The sequence below is a fragment of the Simochromis diagramma genome, unplaced genomic scaffold (assembly GCF_900408965.1).
Source record: "Simochromis diagramma unplaced genomic scaffold, fSimDia1.1 OVJJ01000732.1, whole genome shotgun sequence".
Classification (NCBI taxonomy): Eukaryota; Metazoa; Chordata; class Actinopteri; order Cichliformes; family Cichlidae; genus Simochromis; species Simochromis diagramma.
Genome location: NW_024387183.1, coordinates 238,977 through 261,657, shown reverse-complemented (window position 1 = coordinate 261,657; position 22,681 = coordinate 238,977). Strand labels below are relative to the sequence as shown.

At 41.4% G+C, this 22,681-nt stretch overlaps 1 protein-coding gene across 1 annotated transcript in view; it reads right to left on the bottom strand.

The window, feature by feature from the left end:
* Positions 1–17,736: 17,736 nt before the first annotated feature.
* tnfrsf21 (tumor necrosis factor receptor superfamily, member 21) overlaps positions 17,737–22,681 on the bottom strand; it is a 35,798-nt gene continuing 30,853 nt past the window's right edge. Inside the window, exon 3 of the mRNA XM_040049644.1 lies at positions 17,737–18,572. Within this exon, the coding sequence (XP_039905578.1) occupies positions 17,923–18,572 (650 nt within the window). The 3' untranslated portion in view covers positions 17,737–17,922. The remainder of the gene's footprint in view (positions 18,573–22,681) is intronic.

The following is a 22,681-nucleotide window of genomic DNA, read 5'->3' as shown; positions in this document are numbered from 1 at the left end:
GTCTATACACGTTTGCAGAGAAAAATTTTACTCTAATTTTCCATCTGAAATCTTGAACCCTTTCCTTACCCAAACGTATGAGGCTAAATCTAAGCTGAAATCGGAGCCCTAACTCTAAACTAACCCAATAAAGAAGTGACCAGATCAGTTTCATTTGACCTCATTTTACAAGCTTTCCCCAGTCCAAAAGGCTTTACAACTCATGACTGAAAGAGTGCACACATGGAAACATATATAAATACATACACACACTCAATCCCCTATTACACTCTAGATTAATACACTCACACGAATGCTGGAGTCACCCAGAGGACCTTGTGTGCCAGCCTTCTGGGCTGGGAGACTGTCGACTCTCATCCACATCGCTGGCCATAAAACACAACAACAGACAAGAAATCCCCCTGCTCTGCACGCCTCACTGCCAAAGCTAGCTGGACACATTTAAATGACCTACATAGGTCTCGTGATTTACTATTTCAGTTGGCAGATGCGTTTACATGTACTCTATATTTTGGATAGAGGATTTTATCTTGTCTACCTGAGCCCTCAGAGGACTTTATGCAACTTTCTTCATTCACAACCATTTATACAAACACTTTTTTCTATGCGTTTTCGACCTTGGTGCTCTTCTATCTAGCATTCACACACATTCATAGTCTGATGGACTCATCAGACAGAAATTTGGGGTTAGTATTTTGGCCAAAGATATTTGGTATGCAGACTGGAGGAGCCAGGGATCAAACTAGCAACTTTCCAATGAGCAGATGACCTGCTCTACCTCCTGAGCTACAGCCAGTGCACTTTGCAAAAGGCATGATTGCTTTCTTTGTCCCATAATTATCATGACCTTGGTGGAAAAATCTGTGAATTTGTATTCTGATACCACAGAGTTAAAGTTTAGTGTCATCACTGATGACTTCACAGGGTTAAGTAAGTATTTTACTTTTGCATGAATGGATGAAAGGTTGGAAGGGGTTGTTTTACCTATTTCTCTTCCTCCATTGGTCAAAAGCACTGATTAACAGTTGTGAGAGATTTGCTTTAAATGTTGTGTTCTAAATCACTGAAAGTTCAAAACTGTTGTATGCATAATTACAAAATCTTACTAATGTATAAATCTTTGCTATTGAGTCAGATTTTTAAAAAAATGAGTTACTGTTAAAACCAACTTGATAATAACTGATAACTGACAATAGAAGTACAGTGGTCTCTCATTTGTCACGAGAGTTACGTTCCAAAAATAACTCGGGATAGGTGAAATCTCCTCAGTAGCCAACTTCATTTTTTACAATTATTATAGATGTTTTAAGGCTGTAAAACCCCTCACTACACACTATATGCTTTTCTCAGATAGGCATGAACATTTTCATACTTTTCTCTCTTGTTTAAACACTTTCAAAGTTCAAACCTTCGTAGAAAAATAAGTCCAATATTATAGAATCAAACCAAAGGCAAGGCAGTGCAAACCGTTTCATCACAACATTGTTATGTTTGTTAGGGAGAAACCTTACAAACATACAGCACAGCACTTCAGAGTTACACTTCTAGCGATCGAAAATTTATGTAAATTTGACAAGCGAACGCATTCTGTACTGTTCAGGAGACATGGCATGAGATGAACCATGTTATAGTGAATGACAACTGTAGTGTTTAAGGACCCTGGAACAGGAAATACAACAAGATTAAAATATCATCGTTTCTCCATTTTATCCTGTTGGATATTTGTATAAAATTTAATGAATAATTCATAGAGGTCACAGTGAAACTGACCTTTAAACAACAAATTCTATTCAGTTTATCCTTGAGTTCAAGTTAACTTCAGTGCCAACTCAGAAGAAATTAACTCAAGACACTGCTCTTATTGTGAGCTAAACCTTGGTCATTTTATCCTAAAGTCTGAATGGGTGTTTGTGCTGACTATAATTCAACTCCATCCAGGCATTCTGTAATGTCTGTTTAACAAAATATAAAAAACATATACAGACATATACAACATGTACAGAGCTCTGTACAGGGTTGCCTGACCTGATCTGAAAAGGGGAATCAAAAAAGCCAAGACAGACCACAAAAAAAGCATAGTGTTCTACATGTCCAGCAACAACACACATGTAACGTGTAGCAGGGTATACAAGACATCATAAACCACAAGGCTGCACTGCGAAGACAGAAAATCTGAGTCTCCAGCTGGCAGAGGAAATAAACGGCTTCTTTCCCCACTTTGAAACACCACAACAGCAGCACTCATCTACTTCAGCTCTGCTCCCATCCTTACCTATTTCCTGCACCGCTCTCCAGTCACTGTAACAGAACATGATGTCACACATGTGTTCCTAGCAGTGAACCCCAGGAAGGCTGCCAGTCCAGATGGAGTACCTGGCAAGGTGCTAAGAGCATGTACCCACCAGACCCTTCAACCTCTCACTGGATCAGGCAACCATCCCATCCTGTCTAAAGTCAGCCACAATCATCCCAGTGCCGATGAAGTCTCCCATCACTAGCCTGAACGATTACTGCCCTGTGGCCCTCACACCCAGGGTACACACAATCATGAAATGTTTCGAGAAACTAGTCCTTCAACACATCAAGGACTACCTCCTCCCAGACTTTGGCCCCTACCAGTTTGCATACCGCGTGAACAGATCCACAGAAAACACCATCATCATAGACCTCCACTCTGTGCTGGGCCACCTAGAACAGCGGCAAAGCTACGTCCAAATGCTCTTTGTGGACTACAGCTCAGCTTTCATTACAATCATCCTGGACATCCTCATCACTAAACTGGTCACTCTTGGCCTCCCCCCTCTCACACGTGCCTGGATAAAGGACTTTCTTACAAACTGGCCCAGACTGTAAGACTCATGCTCACTGTGCACCTGCTCCCCAAAGGGCTGTGTGCTGATCCCCCTCCTGTATTCTCTCAATACCGCAAATGCAGTTCGACCCACAACATCATCAAATTTGCTGATGACACTACGGTAGTCGGACTCATCTGAAATGGGGGACAAGGCAGTCTACAGAGAGGAAGTCCTGAAGTTGGCGGCATGGTGTTCACAGTTGATTTTTTTTTTTTTGTCTAAATACTGTTCATATATATATAGTGCTGCAGAATTGTGCCCCCCCCCCACACACACACACACGTACGTTTGCACTGCGTAGGAGATGCTCCGTATTTCACTGTACATCTGTATAGTGACAATAAAGGCGTTCTGTTCTATTCTATTCTATTCTACAGGGTGGGCCATTTATATGGATACACCGTGATAAAATGGGAATGGTTGGTGATATTAAAGTCCTGTTTGTGGAACATTAGTATATGTGAGGCGGCAAACTCCTCAAGATGGGTGGTGACCATGGTGGCCATTTAGAAGTCGACCATCTTGGATACAACTTTCGTTTTTTCAATAGGAAGAGGGCCATGTGACATCAAACTTATTGGTAATGTCACAAGAAAAACAACGGTGTGCTTGGTTTCAACGTAACCTTATTCTTTCATGAGTTATTTACAAGTTTCTCTTTGTTCACAGCCATTGACATATCAAAGAGGTTAACACGTGAGGAGCGGATTGAAATTGTGTTGATATCTGGTGAACGCAGTAACCGGGTCATTGCAGCAGATTTCAATGCAAGACACCCTACAAGACCACCTATCTCCCATGCTACAGTTAGCAAACTGCTTGCTAAGTTTCGTGAAACTGGTTCAGTGTTGGATTTGCCAAAATGTGGACGCAAGAAAACTGTCACTAATGAAGAAACATCAGTGGCTGTCCTAGCTTCATTCAGCAAGAGCCCACAGCGTAGCACTCACGGCATGTCACTGGAGAGTGGCATTAGTCGAACATCCCTTCGGTGGATATTAGCTACTCACAAATGGCACTCTTACAAACTCCAGCTACTGCAGCATCTCAACGAGGATGACCCAGATCGGCGCACAGAATTTGCAGAATGGGCACAACAAAAATTGGAACAGGACCCTCAGTTCACACAGAAGATTTTGTTCAGTGATGAGGCAAACTTTTATGTGAATGGTGAAGTTAACAAACAAAACCACCACTATTGGTCTGACACTAACCCACATTGGATGGATCCCTCCAAGAGTGTTGGAACAACAAAAGTGATGGTTTGGTGTGGTATATGGGGTACAACGATAGTGGGTCCATTCTTCATCAATGGAAACCTCAAGGCCACTGGATATTTGAATTTGCTACATGATGATGTGTTTCCCTCTTTATGCACTGAAGCTGGCACGTTCGCTGAGTTTTTCCAGCAAGATGGTGCACCACCACATTATGGGTGCCAGGTCCGAGCATTCCTAGATGAATAGTTTCCTGGAAAGTGGATTGGTCATTGTGGGCCAGTTGAATGGCCCCCAAGGTCTCCAAATCTGACCCCCTTAGACTTTTATCTTTGGGTTCATCTGAAGGCAATTATCTATGGTGTGACGATACGAGCTGTGCAGCACCTGAAACTACGTATACTGGATGCCTGTGCTGGCATTTCTCCTGCGTTGTTGCTATCAGTGTGTGAAGAGTGGGAGAAGACGGTTGCATGGACAATCCAACACAATGGACAGCACATTGAACACATTTTATAAGTGGTCAGAAACTTGTAAATAACTCATTAAAGAATAAAGTTACGTTGAAACCAAGCACACCATTGTTTTTCTTGTGACATTACCAATAAGTTTGATGTGTCACATGTAGGGCTGGGCGATATATCGAGTTTTTAAAAAATATCTATATATTTTCATACGAGATATAAGATGTGACAATATCCTTTATATCGATATAGTCTATGTTACGTTATAATTATACTTGTGGAGCCACAAGTTTGCCTCTCTTTCGTCCACTTTTGTCTTTACGCAACGTTACTCGGCCTCGCCTCTCCTTCACTGAATACAACTCCCCCTCCCCCATAGCTTCACCTGCAGGCAGTGACCAGATGGACATGGCAAATCTCCGTTAGCATGTTGTGGGGCTGGACGGCGTCAACGTGTGTCACTACCCGATCCGTACCGGAAACCCGATCCGTACCCCGCATGCACGAAAGGGGTCTACTTCCGGTTGAAGCATTTTACGATAGTTACAGGTCAGAGTATCTGTTAAGATGTTAAGAATAACAAGTATCTCTTAAAATGTTTCCGATAATGAAACATTTAACATAATGTAGACAAAAACAAAAAAATAAAAAGATAGTGACAGATCGGGATCCTTACTGCGCATGTACAAAGTCGGACCGTACAAATCGGGTCTACCCGATCCGTACCGCGCATGTGCAGGGGTTTTCTTCTTCTTCTTTTCGTTTAATGGCAGTGTACTCCCCAGTGTACGAGGATACCGCCACCTGCTGACTGAGCGAATGAACCCTATTGTAAACTGAATTAGCGTCATTACAAACGTGTGTTAAATTTGATTTAGTGATAATCGAGTGTGTTTATGCTTGTCTGTGTGGAGAGGATTGTTGGAAAAGTGATGATAATGTCTGCTATCACTGTCAATTGCCAGTAAACACTTCATCTGGCTGCTGAATCTTCACGTGACATATTATAAAGTCTGTATTATTAACTCTGTCATTAGGCACCATTCTTCTTATTTTACGGCGCTGTTGTTCAATCGGGGAACGCTCTCTGTTGAGGAGAAAAGCAAACATTTGTTGCAGATACGGATTATCCATTGTTTAAAAATGTCCCGGTAGTCGAAAAGGAGGCAGAGCTGTTGAGAAATGCTAGGAGCTAACTGGGCGCTAACCATATCATTCAAATATATTGAATGTCGCAATGTTGGCAAAGGGAGGAAGTGACGTAAGATTTGCGCATGCGGGGTACCGATCGGGTTTCCGGTACGGATCGGGTAGTGACAACGTGTTAACGAGCTAACCGCGCTAACGAGCTAACCACGCTAACAACATGCTGCCCACAGGGGCTGCACGGCCTAAAATCCTTTCATTTTCTCAAAAGTTGACAGCGCGCCTTATGTATGAATTCTGGTTGTGCTTACTGACCGCGAACTGATTTTAGGTGGTACACGGCGCCCAGCAATCTGTCAAAAAATGTTTTACGACTTTGGTAAGCTACGGAGCTGCAGCGCTTGATGGATTGTTGGAGCATTACGGCTACCATAGTCTGGAGCCTCGCGGAGTGATACGTACTGTGCTTCGACGTAATATTACCGTATTGTGTGTGTATAAGGACCATAAATGGCACCTGTTAAGAGACATGGTTATGAAGCGGATTTCAAACTCAAGGCTGTCAGTCACGCAGTAGAAGTTGGAAACAGAGCAGCTGTGAAATTTGTCTTTGTTATTATGCTCAGCGTCTGTTAGTTTACATTTTGACTGCACAATTATGAGCTTTTTGTTATGCACAAAAACAACATTGTTTTCTTTTATTTATGGAGCATGATTATTTAATAAATGCTGATAATTTATTTTTGAGTAATTTCTTCATGTAAATCTATGCTGTATGTAAATAAAAATGCCTGTGTGACATCTGGGACACAGTGTGACTAAGAACTCTCTTTTTGTTCTTAACTTATGGCTTTAAAAAATATCGAGATATATATCTTATATTGCCACCCAGCTAAAAAATATCGAGATATGAATTTTGTGTCATATCGCCCAGCCCTAGTCACATGGCCCTCTTCCTATTGAAAAAAGTTGTATCCAAGATGGCCGACTTCTAAATGGCCACCATGGTCACCACTCATCTTGAGGAGTTTGCCCCCTCACATATACTAATGTGCCACAAACAGGACTTTAATATCACGAACCATTCCCATTTTATTACGGTGTAACCATATAAATGGCCCACCCTGTATTCTATTTTATAACCGTGACACTGACTTTTTGACCAAGAAAATCAAATCAGTTCATCCTTGAGTTTACCTGAATGTTTGTTTAAAGTAATATCTTCTAGGTGTTCCCAGAACGTCGCATTCACAATAAATCCTCCGACAAGAGAGCCATAGAAACAACATAAAAGTATATTCTTGACTTGTGCATGATTTTGACATAATGAATATTTTGACCTGATTGCAATGCTAGTGACACCACTTCTGAGACTTATTAGCATAAACGCATAATCTAAGCAGTTAACACTTAAAATTTTAGAATTCAAGAATATTAGAGTTCTCAGTAATATGGACATGCAGTAAGCCCCAATTACTGATAATATTGCTACAGAACATCGTCCAGGAAACTCCTTAAAACCCAACTGAGAATTGGGAAATTGGGGAAAACAAACACTAGATCCAACAGGTGGTCTCACCTCTGTACCGTAGCATGATGGGAAGCAGGGTGCTTTGTGCGTCAACGTCTTTACAAATACCATTTTGTTGAATTAATCACATCAGATAGTCCTCTCACGTTCATTCCAATTTAGAAACACAAAACAATAAATTAGTGAATTGTTTATGTGGCTGTGTGGGAGTGCAACAGGAACTGTGTACCTCTAACCAGGCAACAAACCCCTCAAACTCTACTCCACAATCAATCCCAGGCTGAACAGAGAGCAGGCTACCCCAGCCCACCCTGTTACAGCACAAAGTATATTCTAACACGACTCCCCACTGGGCTTGGATGTGGAACCTGGCATTATTAACGGTGTGGATGTTTAATGAGAAAGGATGGTGGGTAGTTAGAATGTTGTTTTCCTTCATGTTTTCCTCAACAGTGTGCAACTTACTTTGGAAATATAGGTTGTAAATAATATGGCTGGTAACCACACTAAGTGCAGCCTGCCTTTATTTGATGTCATCTTACAGGAACACAATGTGTTTTTCCATCTTTGTAAGCCATCACTAAAAACTGCATACACAAAATGTCACAGCTGTTTTGGACTGATTGGAAAGAGCAGTTTTGATAATGCAACAAACCTTGTATGAGAAACATAATCACATCACTTCACATTATTACATACTCAAACACAAGCGATTAAAGGAACACATATCAGTTTCATTATGCAGTGTCAAAAAGCACTTTTCGGTCCAAAGAGTTCTAGGGACTCCCCTAGGTTACGTGATCACTGTCGAATTTTCCAAGAACTATATCTTCTGTATGCATTTGCATCACAAACAGAAACGCTAAAGTCATGTATTAGCCAACTGCTGGTTGGCACAACAACATCTACAACTACAACAAATAGATGGATGTCTTGACAATCTGTTGACAATAGAGAAAAAGCAGTTGCAAAGGCAGGGTTTCAACCATGAAAGCTGTTAGCCAGGCAACTGCAACCTGTCCAAGTAGTAAGAACGGAGGTGCAGTTTTAAGTTGTAGCACTATCCACTTGCTGAAATGCTATGATGCTATACCTGGCACAGATGGAACAGTGAAGCTGTATCGAAACAGCTCTTTCCAGATCAAACTGAGAACTAACACAAAGATTTCTCTTTGAAACATCAACAATGCACTGTAATTCTTATAAAGTGGGAACTTCACTGTCTTTCCTGTCATGCTCAGGTCAAATCTTACCAATTTACAAATTAAAAAATGTCCCATTGGCTCGAGGCCTTATGACATCCTCCACACTATGCACTTGAACATATAAAAGTGATGAGCACCTCTTTCTTTGAATTTTGAGTGTTTTAATCAACTTTGTTACATCTGTGGTGTTCCCGACCATCATAGAAAATGAATGGGAATCCACCCCCCAACCCCTTTGGCCTCTGACCCCCTGAATGACAAAATAAAAGACCCACTTTATGATCTACTGAACCACCCACTGAATGGCCCACTGAATGACCACTGAACAACCGACTGAACGACCCAGTGACCCAGCCACTGAATTTTTGAATTTTTAATTTGAGAACTGTTAAAACAGACCGTTCAATGGTGACCAGAACACTAAAGTAAGGGGGTTTGGAGTGCACACAACAGGAGGGCTATTAGTCATCATATTTAAAGCTAACAGATGCTTACATATCTAGCAACATTGTAGCCTCTGGCTCAGTGACACACAGCAACTGATCAGTTGGCAACCCCCTGGCAACATCTGGTAACTAGAGAAAAAAATTTATCTTCTAACTAGTTAGTGAGTAGGGCTAGGCGATATTGGCCCAAAATTCATATCTTGATATTCTTTAGCTGGATGGCGATATACAATATATATCTCGGAGAAGATATATATTGAAGAAGGGGTTTTTTGCCATAAAGTAAGAACAAAAAGAGTTCTTAGTCAAAGCTGTGTCTCAGATCTCACACAGGCACTTTTATTAACCCTTTAAGACCTACCATAGAACCAAGTCCGCCAGAGCTTATATTATATTTTTACATGCTGTGGAGCCATTTTTGGGAGCATTTCAAGTTGCTATACATCAATACAACCATTATAGCCCAGATTTTAATAATATGTAAATATTAAGTGCATAGTAATTACATAAATTGCAAAAAAGTGCAATAAACTACAAAAAAATTGAAAATCGTTTTTGCTTTTTTAACATATATTTGTAGTTAGAGAAATTTAAGAGGCTTATCCCTCAAAACTGTAAATACAAAAAAGTTGCACAAAATAGTTTCCCACCACAGGAAATTTATTTTGAGTGTCTTCATAGTTTTATTTTTGAAATACACCAATTTTTATACACTGCAGGAAAAGCGAAAATAAATATTATACTGCAAATTTGCAAAAAAGCAGCATATGCATCAAAATAAACTATTTCGAGCAGTGCAATATGAGTCCTAAGCATCCCAGAAACGACACAGAAAGTCATAAAGTCAAAGATAACTTTTAAAAAGACCAGTATATGCCCTGAGGCCCTGATGGTAAAAAAGACTACATTTCCGCGAAAATGACGTCACTTCCGGTTTCGGGCAGGTAATGGCGGAAATGCAAAAGTTCGCGCTGACGTCTATTCCAACGTAGGAAGTGTTATGAACAGCTGATCGGATCGGCAAAGCGTGTTTCTGGAATATTATGTTTTTGTTCCTGCAAGCGCTTTTTATGCAGTTTTTGCAAAGCTTTATGTGGAAGGAAACCGTGACCTAGGACAAGCTGATGGCATAAGATGTAAGTACAACTCCTCCGGTTTCATATGCAAAAAAAAATTTTGCGCTAGCTTACGTGGTTGCAGTGCTACTGGGATTTAAAACTAGTTACGCAAAACAGAGCGTGTCCACTCCGATCGGCTCTAAAGGGTTAACATACAACGTAGATGTACATGAAAAAATTACTCAGAAATAAATTATCAGCATTTATTAAATAATAATGCTCCATATATAAAATAAAAAATGTTGTTTTTGTGCATATCAAAAAGCTCACAATTGTGCATTCAAAATGTAAACTAAAAAGACGCTGAGCATAATAACAAAGACTGACAGATTTTGCAGCTGCTCTGTTCCCATGTTCTACTGCATGACTGACAGCCTCGAGTTTGAAATCTACTTCGTAACCATGTCTCTTAACAGGTGCCATTTGTGGTCCTTATACACACACGATAATAATCCGCGCAATATTACGTTGAAGCACAGTACGTATTACTCCGCGAGGCTCCTGACTATGGTAGCCATATTGCTTTGACAATGCATTAAGTAGTGTGGCTTCGTAGCTTGCCAAAGTCGTAATAAAACCTTTTTTGACAGATTTCTGAGCGCCGTGTACCACATAAAATCAGTTTGCGGTCAGTAAGCATAACCAGAATTCATACATAAGGCTCACTGTCCATTTTTGAGAAAATGAAAGGATTTTAGTGTAAGCTTACAGCCGAAAAATACGGTACACAAGTTTTGTAAGGTGGTTTGTTTCGGTGCAGGAGGCTGTGAGACTTCGCGGTCCGGGATACAGGACGCAGTTTCACACACTCTTCATTTTGCACTTCATGGCGCTTGTTGTAAATAGTGAAAATACTAGTAGTGCTCCAACCTTTAGTCGGGACGCTTTCTCAACATTCTCTACAGAATACACTGCTGCTCATCTGACACTCCAAATAATACTAATAATAATTAGTGCTGCCAGAGTTAATCTTGTTAAAATGACATTAAGGCCATAACTGCATTAACGCAGTTAACGAGTTATCGCGGATCACCCCTTGCGTGGGGCTGGACTTTGTCAACGCATTAACGACCTAACCGCGCTAACGTGGATCTCTAAATTACTAATTTTCAAATGTTTTCTTTTTACCGACCAGCTCCTCTTGTATAGTTGCAGTGTCCATCTTGTTATTGCCTGCAGGTGAAGTGATGGGGGAGGGGTAGTTGTGTTCAGTGAAGGAGAGAGGCGAGGCAGAGTAGCGTTGCTTAGAGACAAAAATGGACGAAAGAGAGGCAAACTTGCGGGTCCACAAGTATAATCATAATGCAACATAGACTATATCGATATAAACAATATTGTCACATCTCATATAAAAATATATCGATATATATTTAAATGGCAAATGGCCTGTATTTGTATAGCGCTTTACTCGTCCCTAAGGACCCCAAAGCGCTTTACACATTCAGTCATCCACACATTCACACACTGGTGATGGCAAGCTACATTGTAGCCACAGCTGCGCTGGGGCGCACTGACAGAGGCCCACTGGCAACCTTCTGATTTCAAGACGAACTGCCAACTCTTGAGCCACGATCGCCCCATTTACAAACTCGATATATCCCCCAGCCCTATTGGCTAGTGTTGGCTGGAGGCGAGGCTGCCGGACACTGGCGCCACCACTGACCACGCTCTGACCACCACCAATAGGAAACCGGTGAAGTGTCTAGCCCACGGACACAACGACCAAGACTGTCGGAGCTGGGGCTCAAACCGGCAACCTTCTGATTACAAGACGAACTGCCAACTCTTGAGCCATGATGGCCCCACATATTCTGAAATTATATATTCTGTTACTCTATCCAATGGGACATAACTTCTTGTACAGGATCACCAGTCAAGTCTGGTAAAAATAACCTCAAAAGTCACAAAATAGCAGTTGTAAAGGTTTTATTCCCAGCACAACAACAGGTTAATATCCTTCCTAATTTTAATAGTTTAATAACTTTTTAGGGACAGGTGGGACAACCCTCATCTCAGCAAATCAGTTAGCAGTTCAGTATGTAAGTGGCAATTATTGGGAAATGCATTGATGGAGGAAGAGGGTGTAGACTCTAGAAAGAGTAGGTTGTAGCAGTTTATTTAAGTTGCCTAATATGAGCTCATTCATTTTAACCTGCACAATGCTTGCTACATTGTAGCCTCAGCTGCCCTGGGGCGCACTGACAGAACGAGGCTGCCGGACACTGGCGCCACCGGGCCCTCTGATCACCACCAGTAGGAAACGGGTCAAGTGTCTTGCCCAACGACATAATGAAGGAGATTGTCGGAGCCGGGGCTCGCACCGGCAACCTTCCGATTTCAAGACGAACTGCCAACTCTTGAGCCACGATCGTCCCATTTAAAAAGTCGATATATCCCCCAGCCCTATTGGCGAGTGTTGGCTGGAGGCCGCTGGCTGTCGCCCAGTGAAATTTTCTACCAAGTGGTAGTGAAACAGCAAAGCTTTTACTTGGGAGGTTAACATTTCTAGTTTTTTTTCATATTTCTCACTCTTTCACTACAACTTGGCAAGTAGTTTGCAAGTATTTGCAGACAAATTTGTGTTTTCCATGCAAACTACTATTCACTGCAGCAACCTGCTTTTCATTGCAACTCTGAATGCCATGCTAGAGACTGCCAGCAACCACTCACCAACCAGTTGCAGAATCAGCATTTTTCCTAACCAGTTGTTACCAGATAGTTGCCAACTGATCTCTAGGCCTGCATGAACTGGGTTTTAGAAACTTCACAGCAACTAAGAGCAGCTATTGGAAGCTGGTAATCAGTGGTTCCCAGTGGATCACTGACTGATCTCTAGGACTCTGTGACTGAGCCAAAATGCCAAGTCTTTATGTACCTCTCTTTTCCAGATCATTTCAAATAGAGAGGAATCAAGCATAAAATCCATGGAACTGTTAATCAAAATGTATCTTCTTGGTTGGATCTTAGTTCCTTGATCTCAGTCTGTCATTTGTGTCTTAATGGAATAATTAATACAATGAATGAATGAATCTTTGGGCTATGCCTTACAGGCATTCATATTCTTAGGTGTTCACAAACACTGCCGCGTAGAATGTGTACTAGAAGTTAGACCATAAGCCTTCTTTTTGACGCACATTACCAACTCCGGAAGACGATCAAAGCAGCCAAACGTGAGTACAGGGACAGGGTGGAGCAACAGTTTGACAACCCTCGGAGTATGTGGCAGGGACTAAACACGATCACAGACTTTAGAGGGAAAACCAGCACACCGCAGACCACGGCCTCTCTGTGTGAGGATCTAAACGTATTCTACGCTAGATTCGACGCAGCGAACACCATGAGACCGGACAGTGTGCGCACCGCGGATGACGTCAGTGCGCACACTGTGTCTGAGGAGGATGTGCGGAAGTGCTTCAGGAAGGTGAACGCACGCAAAGCTACTGGTCCGGACGGGATTCCCGGCCGCGTCCTCAAGTCATGCGCGGCTCAGCTGGCTGGAGTGTTCACGCACATCTTCAACCTTTCCCTCTCTCTGTCTGTAGTCCCAGCCTGCTTCAAAATGGCCACCATCGTCCCTGTACCCAAATCCTCCACCATCTCCTCGCTGAACGACTGGCGACCTGTAGCCCTGACCCCCATCGTAAGCAAATGCTTCGAGAAGCTGGTCAGGGACTTCATCTGCTCTGCACTACCCGACTCACTGGACCCTCTACAGTTTGCATACCGCCACAACAGGTCCACTGATGATGCCATAGCCCTGACACTACACACTGCCCTGTCACACCTGGAGAAGAGAGACACGTATGTGAGGATGCTGTTTGTAGATTACAGCTCAGCATTCAATACCATCGTTCCCTCGAAGCTGGACAGGAAACTGCAGGATCTAGGACTGAGCAGCTCCCTCTGCAGCTGGATCCTTAGCTTCCTGTCTGACAGACGCCAGGTGGTCAGACTGGGCAGCATCACCTCATCCCCCATCACACTGAACACTGGTGCTCCACAGGGGTGTGTACTGAGCCCTCTCCTGTACTCACTCTACACCTACGACTGCACAGCCACTAACAGCTCCAACATCATTGTGAAGTTTGCGGACGACACTACAGTGGTGGGTCTTATCACCAACGGTGATGAGACGGCTTACAGGGAGGAGGTCAGCGCCCTGACCCACTGGTGTCAAGACAACCATCTCACCCTCAACGTCGCAAAGACAAAGGAGTTGATAGTGGACTTCCGGAGGTGCAGAGAAGTACACACCCCCATCACCATCAACGGCGCTGCTGTGGAGAGAGTGAGCAGCTTCCGGTTCCTTGGTGTACATCTGGCTGAGGATCTTACGTGGTCAGTACACACAAACAAAACAGTGAAGAAGGCGCAGCAGCGCCTCTTCTTTCTCAGGAGACTGAAAAGATTCGGCATGAGCCCCCGCATCCTCAGGACCTTCTATCACTGTGCCATTGAGAGCATCCTCACTGGATGCATCACCACCTGGTATGGCAACAGCACCGCCTACAACTGCAAAGCTCTCCAGCGAGTAGTGCGGTGCTCTGAACGGATAATTGGAGGTGAGCTTCCCTCCCTCCAAGACATCTATAGGAAGCGCTGCCTGAGGAAAGCGGGGAGGATCATCAAGGACTCCAGTCACCCCAGGCCATAAACTGTTCAGACTGCTTCCATCAGGAAGGAGGTTCTGCAGCATCCGGTCCCGTACCAGCAGACTGAGAGACAGCTTTTTCCATCAGGCCATCAGACTGCTGAACACTTCATAGACACCTCAGCTTCACTACTGGAACTTCAACATTATGCACTCCACACTGTATATAAATGCCACTTGTTTTGCACATATTCAACTCTGTATATTTTATATATTTTATTATTACTATTATTATTTTTTTTTATTTTATTTTATTTTTTTTTTACTATTTAATTTGTAAAAATGTGTATACACACACACACACACACACACACACACACACGTAGGAAAATATTTAGTATACACATCCAGAAATGCATACACTATTATATATTGTACATATATTTATTAGTTTCAGGTTGGCCATTCTTGTATTTTGCTCGTTTGTGTTGTTGTGTTTGCACATCTCTGTTGCTTGTGGGGCTCGCACACAAGAATTTCACTCGCATGTGCTGTGCCAGTGTGCCTGCACATGTGATGTGACAATAAAAGTGATTTGATTTGATTTGATTTGATTTGACTTCTGCACACTTGGCTAATCACTATGTAAATTCAAACCACAATCTGAAAGGTCATTTCAGACACTTCTAGGTGACTTGATGTTGGAATAACACAGCATATTCACTGACCTTCATTTCATTTTAATTGCTGGCCTTTGTTTCAGAAAATAAATATATTTCTCAGATCCCAATAACACAAATCTAGGCTGCAGCCCTTGAGAGCCCCATTCAACCCCTGCTGTGGAGAAGTAGCACATTTCACTACTTCCTTGCCAGCCCTGACCAAATGCCAAACACTGTATGTGTGTGATCTGTGCTTTGACGTTTCCCTTTCTTTTTCCCTTTATTGCACAAATGCTTTAACGGCCCCAGTAAAGGGGCGTTACAACCTTGAAGCAAAGCCAGCCACACACCTTGGAAGTATTAAGAAGCTGTTTTGTTGTAAGGTTCCAGAGAGTAAAAAGCAGAGAAAAGTGGCTATTTGGGGGTTGCACATGTACACATATATCTTCACCTAAATGCATACACATGGGCAGTGGATTACTCATCTAATCAGGAGAACACAAACATAATGCACAAAAACACAGAATCATTTAAATAGGTTCATTTGAAACCCAGACTTTATTCACTTTAATGTGTTTAATGAGTTTCATCAAGTAGTTTTTTTTTTCAAATGATTTGCCCATAGTCGTGCATTTAGGAACTGTATCCTCGGGGACACCTGTTGTTGTAGATTATGACATCAATCTATTCTAGCAGGTGCTGTTTATCTGTCAGCATTCTTTTAAGAACACTAACATGTACTCACATTGCCATGTCAAGGCAATGTTTGTTTTGTCCGGTTTAAGCACCAGTAGGGTTTTTGGTTACAAGATCCAGGAATGAGAAACATGGCGGTAACACAGTCCAGATCATTTCCTGTTAAACATAATCTGATCTTAGACCCATTTGAAATAAAACAAAACAACATGAGGCACAATTAACTGGGGTTTTTTTTGTTTCTTCATTTTCTTTTGTCACTTGGCAGAATCAGGACAAGCTGTAAACACAAAACTATTATTACCATATAAAGTTAACATGACAAACTTCAGCAATTAACTGCTTATTTGCACATCCAACAGAGACAAAACAAGCTCCAAAACAGGAGCTCATAATTTAACTTCTTTTACATTAAAGTAGACCTGCATGATCCATAGTACCCATAATAATCCTTATTTATATCAAACTGGGACTCCCAGCCACTCAGGTGGCCTTTTCACTCCTCCCGCTTAAACCCAAAAAGCAAGGTTAGCAGCTGGGTGGGGCTTCCTGCACTCATAATGAACTATAGAAAACAGTTTTTGAAGTATACTGAATCTTGATTTGCTGTGAGATTACATCAATCTTTGAAACTTTGGCCCTTATTTAAATATTTTGTTTCCAACTTCGCCAGGCGGTTGCCGTTATGATTATTTTAGGTCCACCCACTATAAATAAGCACAGAAGATTTGCTACAATTGTAAAGTTAGCTCATATATCTAATAGGTCTACTGTTGCTATTAGTCATTTGTTCAATGTATGAACTTCTAAAAGAAAGACCTATTTTTATATTTTAAAAAATCAAGAGTATTAAAAAGAAGTAACTGTATAAGTCAAAAATGCTTTGACTCAACTCAAGACCATCACATTTACCATGTTGGTAAAGCTGGGATTTGTAAAGTTGAATGATAATTGATAGCTTCATAAAATGTACTTGTGTTTCTCTAACTGCCTACCTTTCCTTTCTATAACAGGCATCTTAAGTATCAGGGCTGCTAGGTAACAGCAGGGAAAGCCCAATGTGGTTAGCCAGCAACAGTATAACACTTCCTGTGTCAAAACCTTAGCCCCTCCAAACAACACACACACAACTCCAGCACTATCTCACGTTCCCTCTTCATTTCCTTTTCTCCATATATCTCTTTGTCACTCTGTAAGAGACCAGATTGACCTACTAATGTTCCTTGCCAACCAAACAACAACTCTGATGCAGCTGAAACCAGATTATTCCAGTTCTCTGTGGTCAGTCAATGAGGGAGCAGAGAGAGGGTAGCGGATGTCTCAGCTTGATCAAAGAACACACACACAGACAAGGTTGCATGCACACATACACAGATTTCTACTTGAGACTTGAGTGTCTCTGTCAGGATATGTTCCCTGAGTCTGGGTCTCTTGTCCTGAGTCAGTGTGAAATCAAGATCTGTGCTGTAGGGTTGAATGTTTTCTACTTGTAGAAAACATTCAACCCTACATCTCAATCTGTAGCTACAGAGAGTGGCAATAAGAAACTGTGGAGGGGAGGGTGGAATCGGTATGGGGATCTACGCAGTTCACAAGCAGAACTCACGCACGCTATAACGTTGGCCTGAGATATGCACTAAGTAACTAAGAGTCTGCAGCCTCCTGTGAGCTGCAGATGTAGAGCATTTAGTAGAAACAATGCTGAGTTTACAAAAAACACAATGGCCATGGTAAGACCCTGTCATGTTAGTAGTTTCTTCAGTCACTTGATTAAAGGTTAGGAGTAGATTAACTCTGAAGCCCCAAATTCACATCAAATGATTAATTCTCCCTTTATTCATCCATGTCGCTGAATTTTAACTGAATGACCCTAACTCCTAACCCTAATCCCTCGAACTAAGAGACATGATAGAGATAGATTTTTATGTTCCACAACTTCAGCACCAAACCCCAAGTTATCAAAATAATTGAATGTGTGCAATTTCAAAGTCTTAGAGACTCTTCTGAAGATCTAACTGTGTTTCTACCTCAGTTGAAAAGCAGTTTCCAACACCAAAAGATCCAGTAGGTTTACCTTGTCCGTTGGAATAGTAGATCCACTTCTCTCGGGCTTGAGTTAGTGGTGCAGGTGGTTTCTTTTGAATTGCCTTCTCCATGATGCTGCTCGGGTCCTGCATTGGGCCCTTCTTCAACACCTGAGAGCTCTGCTTCACACTACACACTACGATCACCACCAGCACCAGCAGCAGCAGCAGTACAATCATCCAGGGCAGGTGCTCGTTTATGTCAAAGTGATTATGGGCGCTTGGTCTTGGGAATCCCCTGCGAGTTGGCCTGTAGGAGCTGGAGGCCCCACCTGCGCTATCTTGTCCATTAATCTTTCTTATGCTTGTTTCAACCTTGACTATTTCTTCAGTCCCCAGATCTTCCATTGCCCTCTTGTTAGGCCCTGGGTTTGGTTCAGAATTCAGTTGCCCCCTCTGCAACTCATGGTCCATTGGTTCCTCATGAGCTGGGAGAACTGGAGTCCAATTTGGTGGGGTGAGAGTGCCGGGATGGCTTCGGAGGTGCTCTTCTGCTCGCTGGCTTTTTCCACCCTGGGGTTCCTTCAGCTGAATGGCTGCTGACTGGCTGTGGGTACCTGTGTTGAGAGGCAGAGAGGTTGATGGAGACAGAACAAGCAAGAAGAGAGATAAGAAAGACAAGGAAAGCAAAGATAGTAGATAGTATAGAAGTAGCAGATGAGAGACAACAGTGACACAGAGAAAGAGGGAATTAAACTCAGTCACTTGGGAGTTCTGTCTAACTAAGACAAAATAAAAAAACAGACGGTATCACGGGAGGGGGATCCTAACACCTTAATCCATCCAAGCAATCTGGCACAAACACGCTTTGTTGACTTACTTCATCACTGAGTGGGCCGTGTACACCTTTTTGAAATTGTTATTACAATCTGAGTATTCATGAAAACGAAAAGAGTGTTTAGATGATGTTCACAGAGGTCAAAATCTCCTTTGTTTTCCAGGCAGTGGCCATTATAGTCATTGTTGAGCATACTAATACTAATACTCTGCAGAAATTGCAAACCAGTGTAAATGACTGACAGATGTCAAAATCTATATACATATTAGAGATGGCACGATACCACTTTTTTATGTCCGATACCGATACCATAAATTTGGATATCGGCCGATACCGATATGAATCCGATATAGTGTGTTTTTTTAATCAATAAAACTGTTTTTTTAATATATTGCTGCATTTTGTATAAGTTCATACTCAAGTTTAAATAAACAACAACACTAAAGCTATTCTGTTATACCTGTATGTAAAAAATACACTGCACCCAAAATATTTCATAGTTCAGCAATACTGATCAATCTAATAAACTTAAACCTACTCCATCCTTCCTATTCTGGTATTTTACAGAGTACTTAGCAGAAATATTGAGCAACCTAACTAATAGGGTTGCAAACTCCCAGCAAAAAAAATAGGGAACCACCCCCCACCCTCCACCTTATGATGCTTAATTGACGTAATCAACTTTAATTTGATGCAGTGTGGAAAAAATGCACAGAAATCAATTCTTTTTCAAGAATAATTAAATAGATTCAACATCTTTCTTCAACAGAATTGCAGACTGCACAGATGGTACCTTCCCAAAGGAAAAAGTAGTATAGCTTACTAGGGTATATTAGACTTAACAGTTACTATATACAGTAATGGACTTCTATATATTTTACATAAGATTAAAACTTTGGGTGTAAGATTCAGATAATTATTTATTAAAAGCTAGACATTTTAAATGAGAATAAGAAAGAAAAGCATGTCTTTGTGCCCCCTTTTCCCAGTTCATGCCCTATCGGCCCCCCTGGCTAAACTTTGCTAGATCCGCCCCTGCACAGTTACCAGCCATCAGCTGCGTAGAAAAGGATCCTGGTCTAGAAAGTAATATTAAATAAATTCTAACAACAGCTTATCAAGGTTAAACGTGCTGCTGTTGTTCAGCCGCTGGTTTCCTCTTTCTGGTGCAAATTGGGCCACAAACAAACAAGAGAGACGGCCTCGCGACAGAAAAGCCGATCAGCTGATCATTAATCAGTTTCACGATTGAAGTAGCAGCAAGAAGAGGCAGTCGCTCCATATATCGGTTATTAAGCTTAACGTGGGAATGCTTTACAAACATTCAGAGATGAACTTACACACTTGCTTTTCTTCTCTCTGGGATAACTTCATCAGAGATGAAATGCTGGTTTGAGGCTACAAATACACATAGCCGCTCTATCACTTGAGTTACGCCGTGTGGCAAGTTTTGTGAGGTGCTTTTTTGATATTTAATGGATCGGATTACATTTTTTATTTCTCTCCGATATCCGATCCAGTAATTTACGTCAGTATCGGACCGATACGTAATATCGGATCGGTCCGTCTCTAATACATATGCCCACATTTGGGGAGAACAAGGAGAAGCTGTACACAACACACACAAAAAATGACCAGAGAGCTTAATCTGAGCATCTGCAATTAGCATAGCTTGGTGCACAAACAGAAATTTTTTTAATTTTGTTCTTACATTAGGTGCAGGAGTGGGTTTCAAGTGAAGAAAATGAAATAATAATATCCAAGACAGAAGCCTGAAAAGGCACAGCTTTCCAAAGGGACTGCACAGAAGTGATGATGAGGTGCTGAATATTGTTTCAGTCGTACTTAGTGTGAACACAACTGACTTGGGTGACTACAGTATGTTTGCATCCCTCAAGAGGTAAATCATCCGTCAAAATGTAACTACAAACTTTCCCCTAATATCCTTCTCCTCCTTCTGCTTTGCAAATAAAGCTGTGCTCCTTCTTGTTATCTCAAAGCAGATGAGCTCTAAATTGCTCATTCCACAGTCTGTTCATTAATTAAGAAGTGAGGGACATTGTAATCAGCCTGGGTGGAGGAACAGTGCTAAATCAAAAAAAGAGAGGGAACTAGTCAGACAGAACAACTTAAAAACTGCTTCCAGTCTGTTGAAATGGTAGAACAATTAGCAATGTGTTTGACATAAAAGTGGAGCAGTGCTTTGTGGACACTGGAACAAACCAATGATCAATCAATATCAGTGCATTATTTACCACTATTGATTATCAGTGTGTCAGCCAGTACCACCCTGCTGCTCACAGAAGCAACTGGCTTCTGTTTATGCAAGACAAATCCTCAAAATCAGTGTGATATTTTGGCTGGCACTAACACACTGCATCATTATAACATGGCGTGAGCGTCGTACACTAACTAAAGCTACGTAATGGTAAAGTGTTGGTGAAAAAAAACTAGGTGGTGGCTTTTAACTTTCATTACAACAGAATGTCTATGAGTTGGCACAAACGCGCTTTATTGACTTTCCAGCTGTTTATTATTATTCATCACTGAGTGGGCCGTGTACACCGTTTTAAAATTGTTATTACAATCTGAATATTCATGAAGATGAAAAAGAGCATTTAGATGATGTTAGGTAGCTGTCAATCAATAGTTTTTTTGAGCCCAAATGTTCATTCGGGCTCAAAATAACTATTTATGGGCTTTATAATGTTTGATCAGCAAATAATTTCTAAATGAGAAATATGAATTTGGCAGTGAGCAACAGATTCAATTTTTTAAATTTTTTATGTAGATCCTACATCCTGAATCATATCACTATCTGCCTCTGTAAGTATTAGATCATTGTTTTCCAAGACCTCTATATATATATATTTGGTTTCTAGGAGATTAAACCCTCTACACTAACTTGTTATACACCTCATATAGCTAGTTGATGTAGTACTTTATCACTTCTGTTAGCACTGTGCTATGACGTTTTAGTACACACACCCACTACAATTCAGTTGCCAATCCTTTTCTTCCCAGAATGCCTTTTACTTCTACTGACAATAAGAGACAGGTGAAAATGAACAACCGCAAGTATGTAACGGCCCCACTACTGCAGCACAGATCAGGTCAGATTAACTGACTGTGAAGCCATCGATCCCATGCCAACACAAACAGCAGTGACAGTATTATAGATGTGGTAGGGCTGACCCAGGGGAAGAGTATACTGACTTTGGATGGTTGATTCTGAGAAATGACTGACGTACTGAATGAATCACAGCTGATGTAGAAGCAGTTTAAGACATATTGAGAACTGGTCTTCTACATAGGGGAGAAACAAAAAAAAGGGAGCAGATTTCTTGCTTTCTACTTGCAGTTACTCTACTTGCTTTCTAAGTCTGCTGAGGAAAAAAGAGAGAAATTCCCGTAAGTCCTAATCTTCACAAACAGTACCATTACTGGGAAAGGGAACTAAAGCTAGTTTTTTTTTCCATGCCTACAGATGTCCTTCCCTTTGGGAATTTCTAAGCAATAATTCATAAAGAAGAATAAGCACTTTTACTTTATGCTTTAATTTATATGTGCACCCTACATGCTCCCACTACATTAGTAAGGAAACCAGCAGTACCTTACCTAAATGGTAAATGGTAAATGGCCTGTATTTATATAGCGCTTTACTAGTCCCTAAGCCAGAAGAAAGCCAAATGAAGGTACCTCAATGAATTGAAACTCCTGTAAACCACTTTGTGTGCTTTTTAAGGCACTGTACAAATAAACTTATTGGTTTTCATATTCTAACTTTAATAGCAATTATTATTATTATCTTATTATTATAATAATTTGCCCCCAAAAAAGAGACTTTTTATTCTGACTGACGGTTAATCTTAGCTTACCTTCTAACTC